At 36.8% G+C, this 27,171-nt stretch overlaps 1 protein-coding gene across 3 annotated transcripts in view; it reads right to left on the reverse strand.

The window, feature by feature from the left end:
- The window catches only part of mdga1 (MAM domain containing glycosylphosphatidylinositol anchor 1), a 406,307-nt gene that overhangs the window by 263,341 nt on the left and 115,795 nt on the right, over positions 1-27,171 (reverse strand). For all 3 annotated transcript variants that reach the window (XM_073920291.1, XM_073920290.1, XM_073920292.1), the window contains exon 4: positions 10,339-10,513. In XM_073920291.1, coding sequence (XP_073776392.1) covers positions 10,339-10,513 — 175 coding nt within the window. The remainder of the gene's footprint in view (positions 1-10,338; positions 10,514-27,171) is intronic.

The following is a 27,171-nucleotide window of genomic DNA, read 5'->3' on the forward strand; positions in this document are numbered from 1 at the left end:
TTTAAAATAACAGTGTTTTATTTCATTATTTGTATAAATTTATTTTGTGCCTGATCATGCAAAAAATGGACTTCAGTCTTTAGTGTCACATAATAATAATAGTAGTAGTAGTAGTAGTAGTTGTTGTTGTTGTTGGTTTTGTTGTTGTTGTTATGATGATGATGATGATTATATAGTAGTAGTATTGCTATTATTATCATTATCTTAAAAATGTATAATAATATTATGATTATTATTATTATTGTTATCATAATTATTTATTATTATTATTATTATTATTATTATTATTATTATTTGTTTAATTATTACTATTGCTAGTATTATTGTTGTTGTCAAAATTATATTTTTTTATTATTATTATTGTTGTTGTTGCTGTTAAACATTTTTTTATTATTGTTGTTGTTGACATTATAATAATAATAATAATAATAATAATACTATTGTTACTATTACTAGTATTATTGTTGTTGTCAAAATTATATTTTTATTATTGTTGTTGTTGTTGACATAAAAAAATTATAATAATTAAAAATATTACTATTATTTTTAATTATTATTATTATTATTATGATTATTATGATTATTATGATTATTATGATTATTATGATTATTACGATTATTATGATTATTAGTATCATCATCATCGTCATCATCATCATTATTATTATTGTTATTATTATTATTATTAATATTATTATTGTTGTTGCTGTTGTTGTTGTTGTTGTTATAAACATTATTTTTATTATTATTTTTGTCGTCGTCAGTATTATTATTGTTATTATTATCATCATCATCATCTTTACTATTATTGTTATTAGTGGTAGTTGTTGTAGTAGTAGTATTATTGGTGCTGTAAAATATTTTTCTAGGTAACCTTGTTTCCACAGACTAGCATTTACTTTAAACTTTTACAGCTTTGTAAAAGTCTTTACTGTGCTTTTATAATAGATTTCGTGTGTCCTTGTGGAATAAAAGCATTAGTTTCTTTCAAAACTCTTACTGACCCCAAACTTTTGAACAAGAGCGTAACATTTTAGAGGCAATGCCTCAAACACAAAAGTGCACAATCAGTCACAGATCACAAAATAAGCATGACTATTTCTTTAGAGTCAAACTCTCCACATTCATATATATATATATATATATATATATATATATATATATATATATATATATATATATATATATATATATATATATATATATATATATATATATATATGGCATTTAATTTATTGTAGATTCACATACACTCATGTGAATTCTAATCAGTCGAAAAGCAGTTTCGGAAATGCGTTCAATAACATCTGGCCAATGAGTGATGTGGATTTTGTCAGATGATTGCATTTGGTTCTTTTCAACTGGTTCGGAACAAAGCAATCAGTGTGGTGTGAAACGACCCAAAGACGACAGAAAATGCTACAATGTATCATTTGTTGCCCTTAATCCAGACCAAATGAACCGAACAACAGATGTGAAAGCACCTTAAGTGCATGTCATATTGTAACAAATTAAAAAGCAAAATATTCCATAGCCCTATCATCATAACTTCCACTCAATTAAAGCGATCTGTTTAAATCACATGAACAAGCAAAAAGGATTCAGTGATTTATGTCCACATACCTGACTAAATCCATACACACTGAATGAAATATGAACGGAAAAGATGATGCGTTGAAAAAACGTGCGGTGAAAGAGCCGCTGTCCTCTTACCTGCTGCTGGAGTGTGTGATGTGATCTGTACCCAATGAGTGAATGAAAGGGCGAGAACCGGGTTTCTGAACCAAGTCCATCCTTACAGTAGAGGCTTGCTGAACCCACAACAGTTACCCACTGTCTCACTGGCCAAAGTGTCATGGTCAAAGACTGACCGACCCGCACCAAAAACCACCAGCTGACTTTGTGTCTGTCTGTGTGTGTTAGTGCTCGTTTGTGTGCTTTACGGGGACATTAAATTGTTTGATGATGTGTATGACCTAGTTGCACTGGGTTACGAAGACATGTCTTGAGTCCTCATCATTTTTTAAATTCCTCAAAATCATATTTAACTGGTCTTCTGACATTCAAGGTTGGGTTTAGAGGTAGGGGTGGAGAAGGCCTATGTAAGAAGAAGTTTTTAAATAATAAAATACATTACAGCTATGGAGAGTCCCCATAAAACACACTGTATATGTGTGTGAACTGTTTTAATGGCTTTTGTACAAAATCCTAGGATATATTATTAGCTGCAGTGGATGAGTCAGGATTATTAAATAGTTGTCCAAAAATATATTCCTTTAAAAACGGTTTTACCACATTTTAATTTGTTTTTATTTCTTAAACTTTTATTCTATGCTATTTTATTCTTATTTATGTAAAGCAGTTTGAATTACCATTGTGTATGAAATGTGCTATATAAATAAACTTGCCTTTAAAGTTAAAGTCAGAATTATCAGCCCCCTTTTAAATTTTATTTTCTTTTTTAAATATTCTCAAATTATTTTTAATAGAGCAAGGAAATTTTCACAGTATGTCTGATAATATTTTTTCTTCTAAAGAAAGTCTTATTTGTTTTATATTGGCAGGAATAAAAGCAGTTTTTGATTTTTAAAAGCCATTATAAGGTCAATATCATGAGCCCCTTTAAGCTATATCTTTTTTCGATGGTCTACAGAACAAACCAACATTATACAATAACTTGCCTAATTACCCTAACCTGCCTAGTTAACCTAATTAACCTAGTTAAGCCTTTAAATTCCACTTTAAGCTGTATAGAAGTGTCTTGAAAAAGATCTAGTCAAATATTATTTACTGTCACCATGACAAAGATAAAATAAATCCGTTATTAGAAATGAGTTATTAAAACTATTATGTGTTTAAAAAAAAAAAACAGGGGGGCTAATAATTCTGACTTCAACTGTATATCAAAGCCCCTTCAAGGCAAGTTGTTTAACTGGGCGGCCATTTTTGAAAGTCCTCTCGGACAGTATGCACGGTATATTCTGTATGTTATTAGAAATGAGTTATTAAAACTATTAGGCTATGTTTAGAAATGTGTTGAAAAAATCATTTCTCCGTTAAACTGAAATTGGGGGAAAAAATAAACAGGGGGGTTAATAATTCTAGGGGGCTAATAATTGTATTTTATTTTTATTTTAAATCTGTATATTTGCCTTGTTTATCAGTAACATATAAATACAGGAACTTTTAACTTCGAGTGAAGAAATGTGCCACAAAAGAGGTCAAATCAATGTAAAAAAAATCAAACTAGAACTATTTGGCCGCAGTGAAATTTTCTCACATTAAAGAGCCCCTATCATGGGTTTTTAAGTGACCTTCTATACAGTGTGTAACAGCACTAAGTGAATAAAAACATCCAGTGGAGGTTTAAATCTAAAAATGTGATGTGTTCAAAGCAATTGATTCTTCAACGAAATAGTCGACTGAATGAATCAGGTTTGGTTTAGATCTATTGCTTTAACGTGTCGATGTCAATACGGTACATTGCCAAACATTAGAGCTGTGAACCTACGCTGGTCTCATGGTTCGGTTATGATTATCATGCCATCGATTTGGTTCAATCTCAGTGCATCACGGTGCATTGACCATGCTTTCCATACACAGTTTTATATTTTCTTCGCAGCAGCAATTCATGTATAAAATGTATCAATATATTTATATACTACTTGTAATACAATTTTGTCCTTTAATACAAACAGTCAGAAATACTGTTACTTCAAATGGCTCACACTTATTAACAGTCGAAGAAAATTTATGTTTAGCCGTATCAGGAATCCAACCCTGTTGTCCTCACAGAAACAGGCTCAGCCATATCACTAAATCAGTTAAGCTTTATATTTATGTTTTAATGTAATTAATGCTATCCACTTTAAACGCACCAAGTAGTTTAATGTGAATGATTATAGCACATGCATTATAATTTTGGCTGGCGAGAGGGTGGGCGCGAGTGAAATTGGCCAAACTTGGGGGGGTGTGTGTCCTAAAATGTTGAAAACCTCCGATCCAGGGTCACATTTTCTGAAGCTCAAAACAGCATAATTACATCTAATTATTCAAATATTCATTCAGACAAATGGCAGATGGTTCATTTTAAAAATGTCATTCTGCGCATCGCATCTCTCTCTCTCTCTCTCCGTCTCTCTCTTTGATGTTAACTAAAGCTGTGTGCATCTGTAACATGTGTCAGACTGAGGTTAAAGAGATGAAATGTGCTGACATAGAATCAGCTTTAGCACAGACACAACAGCGACTGCTTATATCAAAGTCCCTTCAACGCAACGAATCAAAACCCCCCTGGACACAACAGAGACCTCCGAAATAAAGGGAGGAAATGGAAAAGAGAGCGATTTGTCATCACTTTTCCCCTAAATAACTCTTAAAAGTGTGCTTGTGTGAGCCGGCCGCGTGCGCTGCTCTATAAAAATCTTTTATTCAGCCTGAAAAAGGAATCAGGCCATTCCGAGGGTCTTAGGCCCCGTCTACACTAGTGCGTTTTAGTTTTAAAACGGCGTTGTAGAATGAAAACGATCCGCGTCCACACTCGCGTTTTACCCAGCGTTTCTGAACTGCTCTCCGTCCACACCAAAACGCTGAAAACGCACATCACGTGACCACACACACACTCTGGGGCAAGCGCTCCAGCATTTCTACCCAGATGAGAGCTCTGCTTGTCGGACTGCTCATCAAGCATCTCCCGCTGGATCTAATCTCACTATATTTGCTGAACGTGATATTTCATTCATGTTGTTGTCTTTATCTAACGACATAGGCCAATTCCCTGACTTTGGTCATTGGAATCTATTAAGTTACTTGTTCACGGGTAACATGTTTTGGTTAAGCGCAAAGTTAAGTTAATGATTAATCCAGGTACATTGACTGATCGCCTGCCTTTATTTCCTACAATGTATAAACTTATTGTATGTTATACTTTTATAATTATCGATTATTAAAACTGATATTCAGCAAAAGAGAGGGCGCGTTTATTTTCACTGAAATTGAAAGGAGGCAGTTGTTTATCGGCTCCGTTTTGTTATAAATATCCACACAGTGAAGATTATGCTCATATATGCAGCACGACGCCTCAACATTTCTGCTGTCTGTTAAGTTTTCTAATATTAAAAAGAAAATAGGCAGTTCCTTAAATCATGTTTACATTTTATTGTTGAGAAAGTGAAACAACGTAGCCAAGGTGATGTGAATGAAGTTATAAAGTACACTGTTCCCTTTGAAGATTTACCCGTGTCCTCGGTATGTTTTCCATATCAAACTGAGAAGGGGGAGACTGCAGCCTTGATCAAACTTGCGAAGTCTTAACTTACAAGAAGAGGATGCGAGACTGAACTGTGTGTGGGCTACTTAATATTGAGGAAAAGCCCCAATCAGAGAGGCGAACGTTTGCAGCCCCGCCTCCGTTTTCAGATGTCTCCGTCTTTCCCCATCCACACTGAGACGGAGCAGCAGCGTTTCAGAATGAAAACGGCCTCTCCAGCGTTTTCAAAAAGCTCCGTTTTCGGCGCTCGAGAACTCCGGCGTAGTGTGGACGGATGGCGTAACCGTAGCAAAACTTATGCGTTTTCAAACTAAAACGCATTAGTGTAAACGGGGCCTTATTGTCATGCTTTTCCCAACATCCCCTCAATCCCGCTGCCGTAATTCTTCTATCTTTGGCCCCGTTTACACTGGTGCGTTTTAGTTTTAAAACGGCGTTTTAGAATGAAAATGATCCGCGTCCACACTCGCGTTTTACCCAGCGTTTCTGAACTGCTCTCCGTCCACACCAAAACGCTGAAAACGCACATCACGTGACCACACACACACACTTTGGCAATCGCTGGAGCCCATCTACCCAGATGAGAGCTCTGCTAGTCGGACTTCTCATCAAGCATCTCCCGCTGGATCTAATCTCACTATATTTATTAAACGTGATATTTCATTCATCTTGTTGTCTTTATCTAACGACATATTCCCTGACTTTGGTCATTGGAATCTATTACTTGTTCTCAGGTAACGTGTTTTGGCTGAGCGCAAAGATAAGTTAATGATTAATGTAAGCACGTAGCCTACATTCTGTATATTGACTGATCGCTTGCCTTTATTTCCTATAATGTATAAACTTATTGTATGTTATACTTTTATAATGGCCATTATCGATTATTAAAACTGATATTCAGCAAAAGAGAGGGTGTGTTTCGTATTTTCACTGAAATTGAAAGGAGGCAGTTGTTGTAGGCTCCGTTTTGTTATAAATATGCACACAGTGAAGATTACGCTCATGCAGCACGACGCCTCAACATTTCTGCTGTCTGTTTAGTTGTTAATATTAAAATAAAAATAGGCAGTTCCTTATATCAAGTTTACATTTTATTGTTGAGAAAGTGAAACAACGTAGCCAAGGTGATGTGAATGAAGTTATAAAGTACACGATTCCCTGTGAAGATTGACGCGTGTCCTAGGTATGTTTTCCATATCAAACTGAGAAGAAGAGATGCAGCCTTGATCAAACTTGCGATGTCTGAACTTACACGGAGAAGATTCAGGACTGAACTGTGTGTTAGGCTACTTAATATTGAGGAAAAGCCCCAATCAGAGAGGCGAATGTCTGCAGCCCCGCCTCCGTTTTCAGATGTCTCCGTCTTTCCCCATCCACACTGAGACGGGGCAGCTGCGTTTCAGAATGAAAACGGCCTCTCCAGCGTTTTCGAAACGCTCCGTTTTCGGCGCTCGAGAACTCCGGCGTAGTGTGGACGGATGGCGTAACCGTAGCAAAACTTATGCGTTTTCAAACTAAAACGCACTAGTGTAAACGGGGCCTTTATCTCTCACACCTTCTGTACCTCTCACCTTTCCAGCTCACACTTGCTCTCTTACTCCTCTTTTCTCTCTGTAATGGGGTTTGCTGCTGTTCAAGATCGAGGGGGGGCTTTGTGTCTCTGTGTCTGTATATCTGTGTGTGTGTATTTCTTTGAGTGTGTCTGTATATCTGTCTGTGTGTGTGTGTGTGTGTGTGTGTGTGTGTGTGTGTGTGTGTGTGTGTTTGTGTGTGTGTGTATCTGCGTGTATCTGTGTTTGCAGTTGTTTGTGTGTGTCTGTATGTGTGTATTTGTGTGCATGTGTGTATTCGAATGTGTGTGCTTTTGTGTATATCTGTTTGTGCGTTTGTGTATGTGTGTGTGTGTGTGTGTGTGTGTGTGTGTGTATATATATATATGTGTGTGTATTTCTGTGTGGGTGTATCTGTATGTTTTTGTGTGCATTTGTTTGTGTAGTGTATGTGTGTGTGTTTGTATATCTGTATGTCTGTGTGTATCTGTGTTTGCGCAGTTGTTTGTGTGTCTATATGTGTGTGTGTGTATCTGTATGTGTGTGTGTATTTCTGTGTTTGTATGTGTGTGCATTTGTATGCGTCTGTGTCTGTATCTGTGGATGTGCGTGCGTGTTTGTTTATTTGTATGTTTGTGTATGTGTGCGCGTGTGTGTATGTGTATATCTGTATGTTTGTGTGTGTCTGTATATTTGTTTATTTGTATGTTTGTGTGTGTGTGTCCTATGCCTGTGTGTGTATCTGTGTATGTTTGTGTGTGTGTAAGTGTGCTTGTGTATATCTGTATGTCTGTGTGTGTATTTACCTGTGTGTGTTTGTGTGTGTGTGTGTGTGTAAGTGTGCTTGTGTATATCTGTATCTCTGTGTGTGTATCTGACTTTGTGCATGTCTGTCTGTCTGTCTATCTCACTCTCTCTCTATGTCTGTGTGGGCACGATTGTTTGTCTAAAACTACACGTGTGTGTGTGTGTGTGTGTGTGTGTGTGTGTGTGTGTGTGTGTGTGTGTGTGTGTGTGTGTTTGGTCAACACTGAGCCCCGTCACTCTGGTCTGGCTGAGTCTAATTGCTGGTGTTGTGGTGCTGAAGTGATCCAGAGATCGGAGTGGAGCCGGTGGGGGAAATTGAACAAGCATCACCCGTCAGGAGAGCTTCCACTCAGAGCGCCTGTCAGCCTGGCCTGTTTACCTGCGACACAATTATCATCGGCCCCCAGGGAACCCTATGGAACAACACATCTGTCCTCTGGGGGACGATGAGGGGCCACGGGGGACGCGCGATGGTCGAATATTGCGCAGGGAGATCGCTGACTAAATCTGGTTAAGCATTGGAGGGAAATGAAGCGTGTAAAAATGTGTGAGAGGTTGCAATATGTTGCCAAAGAAACACACAGCTTTTAGGAGAGGTGCTGGAGGTAGGAAAAGCATTGGGGCAATTCATGAGGAATGTGCTTAAAGAGCCCCTATTATGGGTTTTTAAAAATAACCTTCCATGTAGTGTGTAAAAGCTAGTGACGTGAAATATCCAGCTAAGGCTTAAATCTGAGAGTGCACAGTGTTTAAAACTATTGATTCATTTATAAGAGTCGACTCATAGTGCTTCAAATGAACCATCTTGATAACGAGTCTTTAGTCATGGGGTGTGGATACAGAACCAAGCCCCACCCAATTATTGCGCACACAAATCTGGCAAAATTGAAACCCCGGCCCCGTCCACAAACACTGTAAAAAGAAAAAGAAGAACATTGTAGCAGATGCCGGTTGAATCATGTCATGAAGACGCTGTGCTCAGCTGAATATTATTGGAAGTTACTGCTAATTTCTCTACCCAAAGATGAAACCGAGAGGCGTCAGTGGTTAATTTTTGCAAAAAAATACCTCAGCATTATAGCCCCCGCCTTATGCTGCTGTTCCCGTCATTTTTCTGACGAGTGCGTCAGTAATCTACACGCTTACCATAAGGGATTCATTGGCCGCTTGTTAAAAAAAGATCACTGTGTACTGTAAAGTTCCTGTCAAGCTCTCACAAGGTTTCTCACAAACTGATTATTTCACTTTAATTTTATGTAGGCTAGATTATTATTTTATTTAACAAACCATCACAATCTCATGGCAATTCGTGTTTTGGCGCATATAGCGGACTTGTTTTTAAAGCGCATCACCTCAAATGTGATTCATTATTCTTGTTTATAAATAACCGACCAACAAAACATATATTAAAATTAAGATATTTATTTAATAAAAACTAATTTGTTTTATATATTTTTTCCATGAAAATATAAAAATTATATTTTTGTTTGTACCCCTTCGCTTCTCAAGAGGTGGATGATTTGTTTCGCTTTGTGAAAAAAAAAGGATTTAATAAATGTTTCATTGTGATTGTTGTATCACAAACCTCTGTTATACAACTGCAAATTTTTAATATGCCTTTATTTAAGTATAAGATTATACTTAATTATGTCTGATTTATGAGCCGTTTTCCTTAAGGGAACAAAAAATGTAGCCAAAACGTCAAAATATACTAATATGCTAACATGAATTTAAAAGACAAAAGGAAGATTAGACTTGATACCTTTTTGTTAGAGATGTAACGATTTATCTGACTCACGATTCAAGACATCAATACGATTCGATATCACAATTTAGTCTGCACATTTTTTGCTAAATAAGACATTTTCTGCCATAACTAAACTGCTATTTTACAAATATTAAAAATATAAAAATAATATATTAATAATGTAAACAAATAAAAATGACAGTATATTTTGCTAATTAAAAATTGAAAATTAAATATTTGCTAACATAAAAATGCTAGATATACATTATTTATTTACAATATTAACTTAAAACTTTCAATATATAAAGTTATGAATTGAAATTAGATAAAATATAATTACACAAAACATATCTTAAAAATTACTGATATTGCTTATTATACTTGTAGGGCTTTTTTAAAGATTTTAAGGTAGACACACGCTATGTAATGATCATGTATATAATTGGATTTAAATAGATTCAGAAAACGTCCCTAAGGTTGTTTGTGTTGAATGCGAGTTTGACCTTTCTTTGTGGGTGGTTTTTGTGGGTTCAGTCTGGAGCCGCTGACCTGACCCTTGGCTCAATGGGACAGTGGGTCAGTGATGCTGGGCAGCACCGCAGGGATTCCCTTACACACATAGAGTGTGACCCTGTCTGAACTACAGCTTCAACTCTCACTTGAGATCCTTCCAATTCAGTCACTTGAACTCTCCAGGCTCATCTGTCCAGTTCAACCCACAACGTCCATCAATCACGCTTATTAAATCTCCCTAAAAGCTGATGGGTGCTATGATTTGTTATCTCTTTTTGTCTTGGCAGCTCGATTGGGCATGGGTTCCCCTTGTGTTTTCTATAGCCACCCACACTGATATCCAGCACCAGGACAGAGATGGAGCTCTGGAGAGTTCACACTGATTCACCTCCTGCTGGAGAACTGGGAGGGATCAGGCTGGGAAGAGGAGGGATCGTGGCCCTATCACTTACATTGCACATCTACGCGAATGGACTTGATGGCAGCCACCCCCACCCCGTTCTCAGCTTTGCAGTAGTAGCGTCCGCCCTGCACCCTCTGGATGTTGGGGATGCGAAGAGTCTCATTGAAGATGGAGGTCTCCTGGAACTTGTCAGAAGCGCTGCCTGCTGTCTTGGTCCAACGCACCTGCAGAGGGCGACAATCAGGGAAATTTATGAGCAGAACAAAATAAGTGAATGCTTCATTTAGTAATAATTTTCTATGATAAATAATATATGTCAGTAATTTTTATTTGATTTACAAGTTGAATCAACAAAATTAACTTTGTTTTATTTCATTTAAGCTTGATTGACAAAGAATAGGCACAGGATCCAAATCATTTTATGCCACAGATGTTCAGCGAGGTGTCCCATTTACTGTTTTCAGATGTAGATCCATTAAAAATTGTATCTCCTTAACAATTATTAAATTGTGGATGGATGGATGATGAATGCCTGATAGATAAATGGATGGACAAGTGGATAGAAAGAAAAAAGGACGGACAAATGGATAGATAGATAAATGGATTGACGAATGAATATTAAGAAAAATTAAAGAACGAATGGATAGAAAGAAAGAATCTATGGATGGATGAAAAATAGACGGATAAATGAATAGAATGAACAATGGGTGGCTGGATGGAAGGGTTAGTCCAAAAACAAAAAAGAAATGCATAGTGAAAGAACAAACAATATATAAATGAACAAATGATAGAAAAACTAGCAAATAAATGCTAGTGACGAGGGATGGATGGATGGATGGATGGATGGATGGATGGATGGATGGATGGATGGATGGATGGACGAACGGACGGACGGAAGTATGGATGGACCAAGAGAAAAACAGATGATGGATGGATGGATGAACCAAGAGAAAGACAGATGATGGATGAATGGATGGATGTACCAAGAGAAAGACAGATGATTGATGGATGGATGGATGGGCCAGGAGAAGACAGATGATGGATAGATGGATGGACCAAGAGAAAGACAGATGATGGATGGATGGATGGATGGATGGATGGGCCAAGAGAAAGACAGATGATGGATGGATGGATGGATGGATGGATGGATGGATGGATGGATGGATGGATGGATGGATGGGTCAAGAGAAAGACAGATGACGGATGGATGGACCAAAAGAAAGACAGAGGATGGATGGATGGATGGTAGGATAGACCAAGAGAAAGACAGATGATAGATGGACCAAAAAAGACAGGATGGATGGATGGGTGGATGGATGGATAAATGGACCAAGAGAAAGAAAAATAGATGATGGATGGATGGATGGATGGATGGATGGATGGATGGATGGATGGATGGATAGATGGACGGACGGACGAAGAGAATTACAGATGATGGATGGATGGATGGATGGACCAAGAGAAAGACAGATGATGGATGGATGGATGGATGGATAGGTGGATGGGTGCATAGATGGATGGATGGATGGATGGATGGATGGATGGATGGATGGATAAATGAATGGAGGAATGGATGGACCAAAAGAAAGACAGAGGATGGATGGATAGATGAATGGATGGACGGATGGACCAAGAGAAAGACAGGATGGATGGATGGATGGAAGGAAGGATGGACCAAGAAAATGACAGATGAAGGATGATGGATGGAAAGAAAAACAGACGGATGGATGGAAGGATATAATGACAGAAAACAGATGCATGAATATAAAGAACAATGATCGAATGGATGGATGGATGGATGGATGGATGGATGGATGGATGGATGGATGGATGGATGGATGGATGGATGGATGGACGAACGGACGGACGGAAGTATGGATGGACCAAGAGAAAAACAGATGATGGATGGATGGATGAACCAAGAGAAAGACAGATGATGGATGAATGGATGGATGTACCAAGAGAAAGACAGATGATTGATGGATGGATGGATGGGCCAGGAGAAGACAGATGATGGATAGATGGATGGACCAAGAGAAAGACAGATGATGGATGGATGGATGGATGGATGGATGGATGGATGGATGGGCCAAGAGAAAGACAGATGATGGATGGATGGATGGATGGATGGATGGATGGATGGATGGATGGATGGATGGATGGGTCAAGAGAAAGACAGATGACGGATGGATGGACCAAAAGAAAGACAGAGGATGGATGGATGGATGGTAGGATAGACCAAGAGAAAGACAGATGATAGATGGACCAAAAAAGACAGGATGGATGGATGGGTGGATGGATGGATAAATGGACCAAGAGAAAGAAAAATAGATGATGGATGGATGGATGGATGGATGGATGGATGGATAGATGGACGGACGGACGAAGAGAATTACAGATGATGGATGGATGGATGGAAGGATGAACCAAGAGAAAGACATGATGGATGGATGGATGGATGGATGGACCAAGAGAAAGACAGATATGGATGGACGGATGGATGGATGGACCAAGAGAAAGACAGATGACGGATGGATGGATGGATGGATGGATGGATGGATGGACCAAGAGAAAGACAGATGAAGGATGGATGGATGGATAGATGGATGGATGGATGGATGGATGGATGGATGGATGGATGGACCAAGAGAAAGACAGATGATGGATGGATGGATGGATGGATAGGTGGATGGGTGCATAGATGGATGGATGGATGGATGGATGGATGGATGGATGGATAAATGAATGGAGGAATGGATGGACCAAAAGAAAGACAGAGGATGGATGGATAGATGAATGGATGGATGGATGGACCAAGAGAAAGACAGGATGGATGGATGGATGGAAGGAAGGATGGACCAAGAAAATGACAGATGAAGGATGATGGATGGAAAGAAAAACAGACGGATGGATGGAAGGATATAATGACAGAAAACAGATGCATGAATATAAAGAACAATGATCGAATGGATGGATGGATGGATGGATAGATGGATGGATGGATGGATGGATGGATGGATGGATGGATGGATGGATGGATGGATGGATGGATGGATGGATGGATGGATGGACGGATGGACGGATGGATGGATAGACCATCCATGGATGGACCAAGAAAAAAATAGAATGGACAGATGGATAAAAAATGTAAATGGATTGAGTGATGATGTGTAGAAGGATGTAATGGAGTAAATGATATAAAGACAGATGGTGAATGATTGAACAATGGGTGGAGACAATAAATCGACAAACAGACAGACAGACAAATGGATGAAAAGGACAACAAACAAATGGATGAAGCAAATTTCAAAAACATGGATTAGTGGAAAAGCAGACTCTCTAGACTTTAGTCCAAGACTCCTAATATGGTTTCACACTTTGCTGTAGAAATGAACTCTTTGACGTGTCTATAAATAATACTGCAAACACAGAGAAGATTCTTTTCGTCAACTAAACCTGTGAATCTACAGTAAAACTCCATATGCAGAAGACTAACATAGAGCCAAAGGTCATAAAGATAATCAACTAGTACAGTAGGTACTGTAAGTTTGACCTGCATGCAGGCTCAGCGGTCAGACTCAGTTATTTTAATCACACACTCATCCCTCTCAATCACTCTTTTGATTCCTTCACATGAGTCTTTGCATTGAGTGTGTAAGGTCAAGTGAAAATCACAAAGTAAAGCCGGTGTAATCTCCACCACCTCTCCACCTCTGGACATCAGTAAGCTGCTTCCATTAAAGCACGGTCACCTTTGAACGGGCAGTACACGGGTGAGCGGGCCATTGTAGTTAGCAGCACTGGGGGCGGTGGGAAGGTTAGGACGTACGTGCAAAGGATTATGGGATTACAGAGACCTGTGTAAACGAGGAGCTTTGTGTTTATTCAGGTTTATTTGCCTGTGGATTTGGGACGCAGCTGCTGTTCATTTATCAGGTGTGGCGACAGAGAAATTAACAGAGGAAGAGACAGAGAGAGAGATACTGCAGGGACTTACTGACCCTCTTGGTGGCAAAGGACAGAAAAGCTAGTCGAAAGCTGTTTGATGGGGCAAGTTTACCACAAAGTTGAGCCACTTTTTATGTGTAGATTAAAGGAAAGAATCTGCTGATTTGTCCTTAAAACACAACTCAGATCACCTTCATAAAGAGAAAAACTGTTTATCGACTTTATCTTGTCTTCAAGAAAATCTTTTACTGAAGCAAATGCGAAAACATTAATTTTCCTTTTGTTTAGTCCCTGATTGATCAGGGGTAACCACGACGGAATGAACCAGCAACTACTCTGGCATATGTTTTACACAGTGGATGCCCTTCCAGATGGTACCCAATATATATATATATATATATATATATATATATATATATATATATATATATATATATATATATATATATATATATATATATATATATATATATATATATATATAGCCCCCTTAAAGTATTAGCCCCCCATTTGTTTTATTTCCCAGATTTCTGTTTAATGAAGAGATTTGTTTCAACACATTTCTAAACATAATAGATTTAATAACTCATTTCTAATAACTTAATATTAATTTATTTATAATAATTTATTTAATAATTTATATACAATAATACAATAATTTATTTCATCTTTGTCATGATGACAGTAACTAATATTTGACTAGATATTTTTCAAGACACTTTTATACAGCTTAAAGTGACATTTAAAGGTTTGACTAGGTTAATTAGGTTAACTAGGTAGGTTGGGGTAAATAGGCAAGTTATTTTAAAACGATAGTTTGTTCTGTAGACTATTGAACAAAATATATAAAGAGGCTAATAATTTTGACCTTAAAATGGCTTTTAAAAAATTAATAACTGCTTTTATTTCTAGCCGAAATAAAACAAATGAGACTTTCCCCAGAAGAAAAAAATATTATCAGACATACTGTGAAAATTTCCTTGCTCTGTTAAACATAATTTGGCAAATAATTAAAAAAGAAACAATCCAAAGGGGGCTAATATTTCTGACTTCACCAGTATATAATTTTTGACTTTTAAAAGAAAATAGATATAACTAAGTGAAACAATTTGGGTTTTTGATATAATTGTATAATATTTCATTGTGATAAAACCTACAGAAACTATTGAACTGTTTTACAATCTGATGAACATGTTTAAATATTGACATAGCTTCATGATTAAGATTATCTTTACCTCAAAGAACTTTAAAAACAAAAAAATAAATACATACATGAAAAATTACTTTTCAATAAATAAAAAATGTATTTTGTGATTCATGTGTTTTTAGGATTTATTTATGCCTTTGAATTGCATTATAAGATCAACAACAACTTTTAATTAAAAAAAAAAATGAAGAAAAAAAAACAGTTTGAAGTAATATATTGTCTGTATTAAAGTTGTAAATTAGTCCAATAACCTGGTAATAAATAGGTAATATATATATATATATATATATATATATATATATATATATATATATATATATATATATATATATATATATATATATAAGAGCTGGGCGTCACAGTGGTGTAGTGGGTAGCGATGTCACTTCACAGCAAGAAGGTCACTGGTTGAGCCTCAGCTTTCTGTGTGGGGTTTGCATGGTCTCCCTGTGTTGGTGTGGGTTTCTTCCGGGTGCTTCCGGTTTGCCTTACAGTACAAACCAGAGGTGGGACCAAGTCATTGTTTGGCAAGTCACAAGTAAGTCTCAATTCATTGCCCTCAAGTCCCGAGTCAAGTCCCGAGTCAAGACAGGCAAGTCCCGAGTCAAGTCCCAAGTCAAAGGCAACAAGTCTCAAGTCAAGTCCAAAGTCCTATAGTTTGATTTTCGAGTCTTTTCGAGTCTTTTTAACAGAAAAATAAAATTTAAACAGATTATGTATGGCTGTAAGATCTGTATTTATTAAACAAACCTTTTTTTTTAATGAAAGAACATTGCTTAGATATATAAAGATACAAATGTAATTTTCTGAAAAAGTGCTAAACAGTGCTGCGTCTCGCTACACAGCCTATTGCACAAGAATGAGTTCCACCAAAAAAAGAGTCCATTTTGCCTCACATCACACAGAAATTGCAGGTCTACTGCTGTCTAGTTCATTAAGTTTAGTTGTGCTATGTTATGTCTTCAGTGATCAACTTGTGATTAACTAAAACTACATAAACGACCTGAATGAGGCAGCAGTAGACCAACAACTCCTTTATGCCGCAAAGTAAAATTGAGTGAAATTGGTATTTTGTCAATTGAATCTCGTGTGTGCTAAAGAGATGGAGATGCAAATCTGTCTAGCAGCAATGTAAAATTGTGGCACATATTCTCAATGAAGTAGGCTACTTCATACAAACAATAACGTTGTTTTCTTAACATAACAATGAAGAACTTTGCTCTCTACCTTGTGTGATGTTCGTGCACCGATTTCCTTTGTGGACAAAACTGCTTGCGAGCTCTCAAATATGCACTGCTCACGCGCAAATTTTCCTGCGCGCTCTCAGAGATTATATACAGAATTTGTGTCTTGTGTTTCCTCTTCCTTTTGTGCTTTTTGATATGATTTATATTGAGGCACTATTTATTAACAATAACCAAAATACTAAAATAGACTTACATATTGAATTTTTTATCTAATAAACCATAACATTTTGGCTGTATGTTTTATGATGAGATATTTCCAGTTTCAAACACTTAAAGACACAGAGAATAGAGGTTGGATGTAAAGAATGCATTTTGTTTTACAAACATTTATTAAACATCCAAAAGGTTCACCATACTAATCAAATAAAAAACATTTAAACAAAAATATAACTAATGCAAGCAGAAATGTAACTGTGATAAAAATAAGGAAAAACTTGATTTGGCATTATAGCCTACTGTACTATTCACTCTTAAAATAAATCTCACTATCAATCCCATTTTATCATGGCAACTAAAATAAAGTGAACTAGTGTCTGCTGTCTTCCACATTATTGATGAGATTGTGGAGGACATTTTCCATGTCATCCTCTTCATTATGAGGAAAAGCTGTTCCACAGGGCCACTGAACACATCTATTGGCATGGACAGTGTTTTGAACAGTACTATAGTAAAGTACTTTAATTAATCTCTTGGGGTAATATTATAGTTGCTATGGTAACACAGGTGTAATATAAACAAATGACCCAGTGCTGTAGTTTTTTTACAGTATTGGGTATATTATACTACAATTCACCACACTTTACTGTAGTAAAACTACACTCTGTATTTCATTTTATCAGTTCACTATTCTTAATACTACAGTATGCTGAAGCATTCATTAACAACTTGTAAATAATACTAGGCTTAAACATAGGCAGTATGCCTAACTCTCAAAAACACTAGTATTTATTATAGAATTTACCTTAACCTCATAGTTTTTCGTGTATTGTTACTAAATAGTTTAGCAATATATAAACCATATCAACATTCTGGAATAATCAATTTATCAGGAGGGTCTCTGGAGAGCAAAAGCAGGAAAATTATGAAGCGCCAGTGTGGACAAAACTCAAGCAAACGCAGAGAGACTGAATATGCGCGTGAGAGACCAGCAAATCAGATTGAAGTACCTGCCCACTGGTGAAAGTAATGTCAGAGCCAATCAGATTTTTCTTTCTTTTCATAAAGAACGGGGTTCGAATCCCACTTAGGCACTTGTAAACAATCATTTTAGAATATTTTGTCAAAAATCCCTACTGAAAAAATAGCTTAAACCAGCCTAGGCTGGTTGGCTGGTTTTAGAGGGACCAGCTAAGACCAGGCTGGAAATGGCTGGAAACCAGCCTGGAAATGACCAAAACCCCTCTAAAACCAGCCTGGTCGACCAGCTAAAACCAGCTTACCAGCCTAGGCTGGTTTAAGCTGGATTTTTCTGCAGGGATATTGTTATGTTTAACCATTTATTAGAGCCACAAAGTATCTAAAACTTGTTTTCATGTTTGAATAGCCAATAAATGTGCTAAATAAATTAAAATAGAAATACCCACAGTGAAACGGTAATATAAATTTAAATATTAGTTTAAATACATTCATAGTGGTTTTAAATATATTTTAATATGTAAAGTAGAGAAGTTCACATTCAACAAACTGAATAAAACAAGTCTTTGTTTTTAGTTATTTTAAAAACAATTACAAATGGAGTAATTCAACTTACAATTAAATGATCTCATTGAGTGATGGAATAATAAAGGTAAAACTTTAATTGAATGATCAGTCAAGTGTTTCCAAATGAAATCTGTTAAAATAAGAATCCTACAAAACAGGAACAAAGACACTCATGAAACAAAATGTGATTGTTAATTGTATTTTTTATTAGATGGTTGGTTTTAAGTACTTTAAAAATAGTAGATAATCCTTAAATATAGAGGGGGAAATACAGAAAAACAAATAAACAGAAATTCAACAACATATATGCATTACATTACAATCTCGCAATAAAATTTTTTATTAAAAACCATATAGAGGACTAAAATATTGTTAAGATGCATAACATCAACAATAATAACAAATACCTTTAAGGTTTTAAATACTAAATAAAATTAATAGTATTAATCCAAAATATGAAAAATGTAACACTTTACAATAAGGTTGTATTAATTAATTAAGTTTATGCATGTACTAATGTGAACAAACAATGCAGTGCAGTTCATTACAGTATTCATTATTTTATGCTTTAATTAATGGAAATAAAATTATTGGTTAATTCTTGTTAACTCAAAGTGCATTAACATTAATGTTAACAAGCATAACTTTAAATTGTAATAATGCAATAGTAAATGTTAAACTATAATTAATAAAGGTTTAGAAGTATAGTTCATTATTAGTTCATGTTAGTACAGAGATTAACTAAAGAAACCTTATTGCAAATTGTCACCAGAAAATAACAAAAAACTTTTTTTTACAGTTTTAAGAGCTTTAAAAATAAATTATATATCTAGTTATTATGGCATGTAATTAATGTTACTACTAATTAAAAAGTTAGAAAATACTGTCAGAGGATGGGCAAAACACAAAGATAAAACATAATATGCGCATTGACACAAACACCAAGTGCAAAAACATAAAGTACAGCCATGTTCATTCATAATTATATGATATAAATCACGAGAGAGTAAATTTGGTTTAAAAAAAACTGAAGTTCATTGACTTATACACAACAGTAAAACAATGCTTTTGCACAACAGTAACACATTGCGAGTAGTAAAGTCTCTTACCTTTGACAGATGTTGTAAATCCGCTGAATAAAACAAAAGGAGCAGACCGCGGATGTGTTTATTTCACTCTCTGAGTCAGAATGAAAATGGCATCTTCAAATTTCCCGCTAGTGCAAAAACACGGAAGTGCGCCACAAAGCGCTAGTGGTCGAAAGTATGCGTGCATGCTCTCTGTCACACACGCACACACACGCAGAGATAGAGCGCTCCGTGTCAACATACTTTTTATCTTTGGGCTTTTTATAGAAAGTAGCAAGTCTTTACAAGTCAATAGGCCCAAGTCCAAGTGAAAGTCCGAGTCATTTATGTTCAAGTCCAAGTCGAGTTGCAAGTCTTTTTATATTTTGTCAAGTCGAGTCTGAAGTCATCAAATTCATGACTCGAGTCTGACTCGAGTCCAAGTCACATGACTCGAGTCCACACCTCTGGTACAAACACATCCGCTATAGGTGAATTTGGTAAGCTAAATTGGCCATAGTGTATGTGTGAATGAGTGTGTATGGGTGTTTCGCAGTGATGGGCTGCAGCTGGAAGGACATCTGGTGCGTAAAACATAGGCTGGATAAGTTAGGAGTTTATTCCACTGTGGTAACCCCTGATAAATAAAGGGACTAAGCTGAAAAGATGTGAATGAATGAATGAATATTAGGGCTGAACGATATTGGAAAATCTGACATTGCGTTATTTTATTTTCTGCAATAAATAAAAGTTTTATAAGACAGTTTAAAAATCACTGGTTGTCTGCGCAATAGCCTAGTGGTTAGCGCGCCAACATACAGTGCAATAGCACATCAGGGCGTCGCAAGTTCGAATCCCGGCTCGACGACATTTCCCTACCCTACCCCCTCTCTCTTTCCCACATCGCTTCCTATCTCAATACTGTCCTTTCTAATAAAGGCAAAAGGCCAAAAGTAAATCTAAAAAATAAATAAAATAAAAGCACTGGCTTACTATGAAGTCTAACATTATTTAGGTACAGAAATTGAATGATCACATGTAAAAAAAACGCTTTTCTTAATTTGCTTTGCCTCGTTAGTTGAAATATCAAAAAAAAAATCTTAATCAAAAAAATTATCCTAAATAAGGTCCTGTTTTCAACTTTTTCTTCATCTTTACCTTTCAAGTTTTTCCCTTAAAACAAACAAAACTAGCTGTCAGCTGTCTTATTTTCACTTTGAAATGTAGATATTTGGACTAAAAACAAGACAAAAATTTTAAGTGTCACAATCACCAGCGATCTAATCCTGGCAGATCACTAAAAACTACAAATCCGCTGGTATATGGACTACAAAAGTTCCAGTCATGCACTACACACACACACCTGTTCCAGATCACAATTGATTAAGCTGCTCAATGACTGATTACATAGACTTTAAATACAGCGCGCACGCGCAGTCGCGCACACACACACACACACACACCTCTTTGCTCAGTCTTGTTTATCTGTACTGTTAACATTACCATGTGTTTTTTCTTATCTTGCCTTGATTCTGACCCTTGCTTTGTTTTGTTTTTTTACTTGTCTTGCTGCCTGCCTTCTGACAACACGCCTGTTTTGACTATGACTCTGGATTGCCTGTATACATATGTTTGTCCCTGTGTTGACTGTTGGTTGCCGTAATATTCTTAATAAACCTGCATTTGGATCTGCATCTCCATTGTCTGTGTCCCGTTCACATAATACTAACCAAAACTTTTTTTTTTTTGCATAAATCATAAACTCCGCAAAAATACAGTAATTAAATACAATTCTGTAGCTCATGGTCAACTATAACTGAAAATATGTACTGCTGGTGTGCCTTCAAGAACAGGGTTGGGAAACACTGGCCTACATTATATCATGATTCACCACTGGTCGTCAAGTTACACAAAAACCATCCTGTTTGTTTGCAAAGTCGCCCAAAAACTCTGCTATTACTGTGTTGATTCATGGTGGCTCTCAAAGGGCGTCCGCTGGCAGATGTAAGACAGATGGCTCTGGATAGGCTATCATTACAGCGGTCTCAGACGCCTTGCTTACTGCAATGCAAAGTCACAGCGGCACAGAAACTTTCAAAGTCTCTGCGAAACGAGGAGACAGAAAGCGCGGGACAGCTGACGGCAACAGACACCGAAACGCCGCCGCTACAGGAAACACAACAGGGGACGAAGAAATTGGCCATGAAAGAGATGAACCAGTGCAAGAGAGACGACGCTGGCCTTCTCAACATCAGCAGCTGCCACACATCAGCGTGTTTTACTGCTCCAGAGACTGCTCAAACCCTGTCTGTCTGTCTCCTGCTATCTTCACAGTCTCTCTTCTGTCGGCTCCTGGGAGAAAAATCCCACGAGTCTTTGTTAGCAGTACAGTAGCATCTTCAACTGTCTTCGACTGCAAGAAAACCTGGCTCTTTTAACATGGTGCGCAATTCTGAAGTGCTTTCTGAATGCAGTCTTTCACTTGCGCTAGTAATGGATTTAGATCTGCTTGTTTAAACCAAGGGCAGGGTAATCAAAGCTCATCAAATCTAAAATCATAAAGCATTATTTTCACTTGAAAGGATTTTTAAAAATAAAAAGAACTATTTTATCTGAGTATAGCAGTTGCCATGGAAACATTTGTAATTTTTATATTAAAAAATATACCTCTTCATTTTACAACTCACTCATTTTCCATCAGCTTAGTCCCTTAATTATCAGGGATCACCCCAGCGGAATGAAACGCCAACTATTCCAGCATATTTTTACACAGAGGATGCCCTTGCAGCTGCAACCCAGATCTGGGAAACACCCATACACACTCACATTCTCACACACACTCATTCACTACGGCCAATTTAGTTAATCCAATTGACCTATAGTTCATGTTTTTTTAACTGTGGGGGAAACCGAAAGCACCCTCGTGAACACAGAGAGAACATGCAAACTCCACACAAAAATGCCAACTGACTCAGCAATCTTCTACAGAGCTAACCACTGAGCAACCACGCCACCAATTAAATTAATGATTGTGTTTTACTATTTTAGTCAAAATGGCAAAAATAATGATTCAAAGGTAAAATTATTTAATGTTTTATCACTTTTGGCCAGTAGGTGGCACATTTCCAGACTGATGTGGTGTTGTCAGTGTGAGATGACAATCAATGACACTCATGAAGTTTGGCGGCCACTTAAGCAATCAAGTTCATCAGAAAACGTTGACATGTCTTCAGTATTTCGACATGAAATAGCAAAACTTCACAGCGTATATCTGAACACGACTTCAGTCAAATTTGGAGTAAATTTGGGTCTAGGGTAATATTCAAGCATTTTCAAGGATTTTCAACCGCAATACAAACCCTGCATTTCTCAAAACCAAATCTTTTCTCACCTGTCCAACACCTGTTGGACATTTTCTTATTTATGTTGGGTTTTATGGTTTTCTAAGCATTTTTAAGTGTATTTATGTCCTGTTGGAGTTTTCAATCTTTTGTGCAGCATTTTGTTTGACTTTGGGTGTTTTTAAAAGTTGGTTTGAAAAGGTTGGTTGGGTGGTTTGGGAAAAATTATAGAAAAACAGACAGATGGATGGATGGATGGATGGATGGATGGATGGATGGATGGATGGATGGATGGATGGATGGATGGATGGATGGATGGATGGATGGATGGATGGATGGATGGATGGATGGATGGATGGATGGACGAACAGATGGATAGTTGGTTGGTTGGTTGGTTGGTTGGTTGGTTGGTTGGTTGGTTGGTTGGTTGGTTGGTTGGTTGGTTGGTTGGTTGGTTGGTTGGTTGGTTGGTTGGTTGGTTGAATGGACAGAAGGCTAGATGAATGGATGTAAAGGAAAAAATATAGAAAAACAGACAGACAATTGGATAGAAAGAGCAACTGACAAATGATGAATGATGGATGAAAGAACGAATGAACGGATGGACAAATTAAATGGATGGATGGATGGATGGATGGATGGATGGATGGATGGATGGATGGATGGATGGATGGATGGATGGATGGATGGATGGATGGATGGATGGATGGATGGATGGAAACACAGACGAACAAACAAATTGAAGGTTGGTTGGTTGGTTGGTTGGCTGAATGGACAGAAGGCTGGATGGATGGATGAATAGATGGTTGAAAGGATAGATGTAGAAGAGAAATTATAGAAAAACAGACAGATGAATGTATAGGAAGAACAACTGACAAACTGACAGATGGATGGATGTTATTGAAATCATTTTAAAATAATAATAATTAAAGTAAAAAAAATGTACACCAAGAAAACCAAGCAAAAGTTAATAGATTTAAGTATGAGGTTTAGTTTAGGTTAGCCTTAACTATAAGATCAGGCTGCAGACATGACCATGCCACAATAATTCTAGCAATAAAATAAATTTAAAAAATCTAAATAATACATGCATTAAGCACTAGTATATTTGTAATCAACTTTCTAAATCACAAATATTCCATTAAAGTAATAAACCACACACTCTTATTTCCCTCAAAAATGTGACAAAGGGTCTTTAATGAAGCTGCATCATGCAGTGAAACAGGAATTGTAGCATAAGTTACATCATCTGACAAGGATCAAAATAAATTAAAAATAAGCTGAAAAAAGTCATATACCGCAATTACAATTACATTTCTCATTGTCCAATAAAACCAGCAGGTAATTTTTCTATAATTCTGACCTAGGTTGCGTGAAGAAAACAGGTTTTATGCGGAATTTAAATAAAAAATGACACATTTGCAATAGCTGAAGTCCTCTGGGAAAGATCTTCAGGTCTGGAAAGAGCTTTTATCATTCCTCTCCCATTTTTCCAAAGCTCTCTCTCTCTCCATCTCTGCTTCAGGTTTTCTCTCTCCGCCTCTCCTATAACTGCCTCTATAAATTAAGTTCTCTGCGAGTGACACCAATTCAAGTCAAGCATCCGCAAAGAGACGTTTATTGCTTAATGCCTGTCAAGCCTGCTTAAATCTGGGCGTCTGTGGTCCTCTTCAGCGCTAGCTCTGGCTTATTGCTACTGTAAGCGCATTTAATGCTCATTGCTGGGCTTTTTATGTGTGAGCATGTTAAATCAGTGACGAGTGATTACTACGCACAAAAGCTCAACGTTCGCAGCTCAGCTTTACACTGTATTACTCAGAAATCTTGTAACCCGCTCTTTTTTCCAGCTCTCACTCCTGCGATTTATTGACATGATTCACAGTCTCTCTTTTTGTATTGCTAATCTGTGAAATAAATAAGGTAAAACGTACAATTACTTTAAAAGGTATGAGCTGTTTATTCTGTGAATAGCAGTGTGATATTGAGGATAATTATGGGTCATTATTGTCAAATAAACACAGACAGGGTGGGCAGGATCCTGATGTGAAGCACAATGGCCTTGAATAACTCTCAGCATGTTTTACTGAGCAAAATATGGATTTTTCATTTCAAAGCGTCAGATTTCTATTTCAGAACACTCTGCGGGTTGTGACTAATACATTAGATTACTTAGAAAAATAATTAGAGTATAGTTAATAAATAAATATGCATAATATATAATTATTGTTTTTATTTGAATAACTATATTTGAATATACACGAGGGCTGTTTCTCAATACCAAGTACACAAAGTTCGGACTAGGATGAATGAACTCCCGAGGACACAAGTCGGGTACTTCTTCAACATACTCTACATATACGTATTATTCTTCCGTCTTATTTTTCTTCTGAGACTAATTTCTTTATGCATCTCCTCCTAGACTGTTCATACTGCAAGCACTAAACTTACTCCGGACCTTTAAACTAGTCTAACTCGGTTTTCTATGTCTTTTCCAACTGATTGGATTTACAGTTTTACGAAAACGGAGCTGGACAATTCGGGAAAAGTCCCATTGACTTAACATTGCATCAAATTTAATGGCCTCATAACTTTGTGTCAGACTGTCATACAGACTTAAGGTTGGGCTCATTTAACTACCAATCTGTCAAATCACTGCCAACTTACTAGCCACACCCTAGCAACCACTTTTAAGATCCTAGCAACTGTCCCATAGACTTCCATTGTAAAAAAAAAAAAAAAACTGCCATTGACTTTACATTGAACATACTAACAACAGCAATTCATAATAGAAACATACTAACAAACACACGGACATATCAATCATACTAGCAACATGCTAATTCACCCTAGCAACCACCTAGCAACACCATGGCAACAACCTAGAACACCTTAGCAACCACCTAGCAACACCTTAGCAACCACTCATAACACCTTAGCAACTGCTTAGCAACCACCTAGCAACACCTCAGCAAATGCCTAGCAACCACTAAGAACACCCTTACAACTACATACCAAACTCTTAGCGACCACCGAGCAATGCCTTAGCAACCACTCAGAACAACCTAGCAACCACCTAGCAACGCCTTAGCAACCATCTAGCAACACCTTAGCAACCACCTAGCAACCATTAAGAACACCTAAGCAACAACCTAGCAGTTATTTAATAAACTGCAGTTAACACTATACACATAGAAAATACAAGTTAACAATAACTAAAGATAGCGTTAGTAATTTGGTAAACAAAGATAAACAGAGTACAACATAGTAATGTAATTAAAGACAATGATAAAATGTACCAAAATAACATGGCCAAAACAATACATCTGATAACAAATAATAGACTTAATTCACAAGACATGTCACTTGTATTGTTTTAAATGGGGGATAATGTAATTGTCAATATAGTGAATGAAGCCCCGCCTACTAAAACAGGAGCCAATCATCGATCACAATAAACTGACGTTTCTTCGGGGGACCAGATGTGTGCTTTCATGACAGTTTGGTGATCAACAAGTGCAGTGGAATCTCAGCGAATACTTGCTTTACAGACATAAGAAATATGTCCACATAAATCTTGAAATCTGTGCTTAAATGAACCAAGTGCACTTAAAAACAAAAGTTTTTTGATTTGGTAACCTGTATGAAACGAACACGAGGTACAGTACTTCCTTGTCAAACACACATCAAATGACAGAAACTACTCACAAACACAAACGTCTAAACAGAGTCGCTGTCATTTCTGGAGAAGATTCGCCATCAAGACCAAGTTGTTGATTACTTTAGAAGAGCAGCATGATTTGATGAAGCATTAACCAGAGAATGATAATGTGTAACATTGCCATAAATGAGGTTGGTGTCGTGATCTTGTTCCTTTGGAATGCGCATTAGCTTGGGCACCTTGAAAATATGCAGATTTTGTTTGATTCCGACATTTTGTAATAAAACTTATGAGTTGTTTCATTTCATTGGTGATTTCAAATTTCTAATGTAGTTGTAAGCTTGGCAAACTGTTTTGGAGAATTTGATGTTTCCTCATTCATACAGAATATACCATGCATACTGTCCGAGAGGACTTTCAAAAATGGCCGCCGAGTTAAACGACTTGCCTTAAAGGGGCTTTGATAAACAGTTGAAGTCAGAATTATTAGCCCCCCTGTTTATTTTTTTTTCTACACATTATAGTTTTAATAACTCATTTCTAATAACTGATTTATTTTATCTTTGCCATGATGACAGTAAATCATATTTTACTAGACATTTTTCAAGACACTTCTATACAGCTTAAAGTGACATTTAAAGGCTTAACTTGATTAATTAGGTTAACTAGGCAAGTTATTGTATAACGATGGTTTGTTCTATAGACTATCCAAA

The sequence above is a fragment of the Danio rerio genome, chromosome 13 (assembly GCF_049306965.1).
Source record: "Danio rerio strain Tuebingen ecotype United States chromosome 13, GRCz12tu, whole genome shotgun sequence".
Taxonomy (NCBI): Eukaryota; Metazoa; Chordata; class Actinopteri; order Cypriniformes; family Danionidae; genus Danio; species Danio rerio.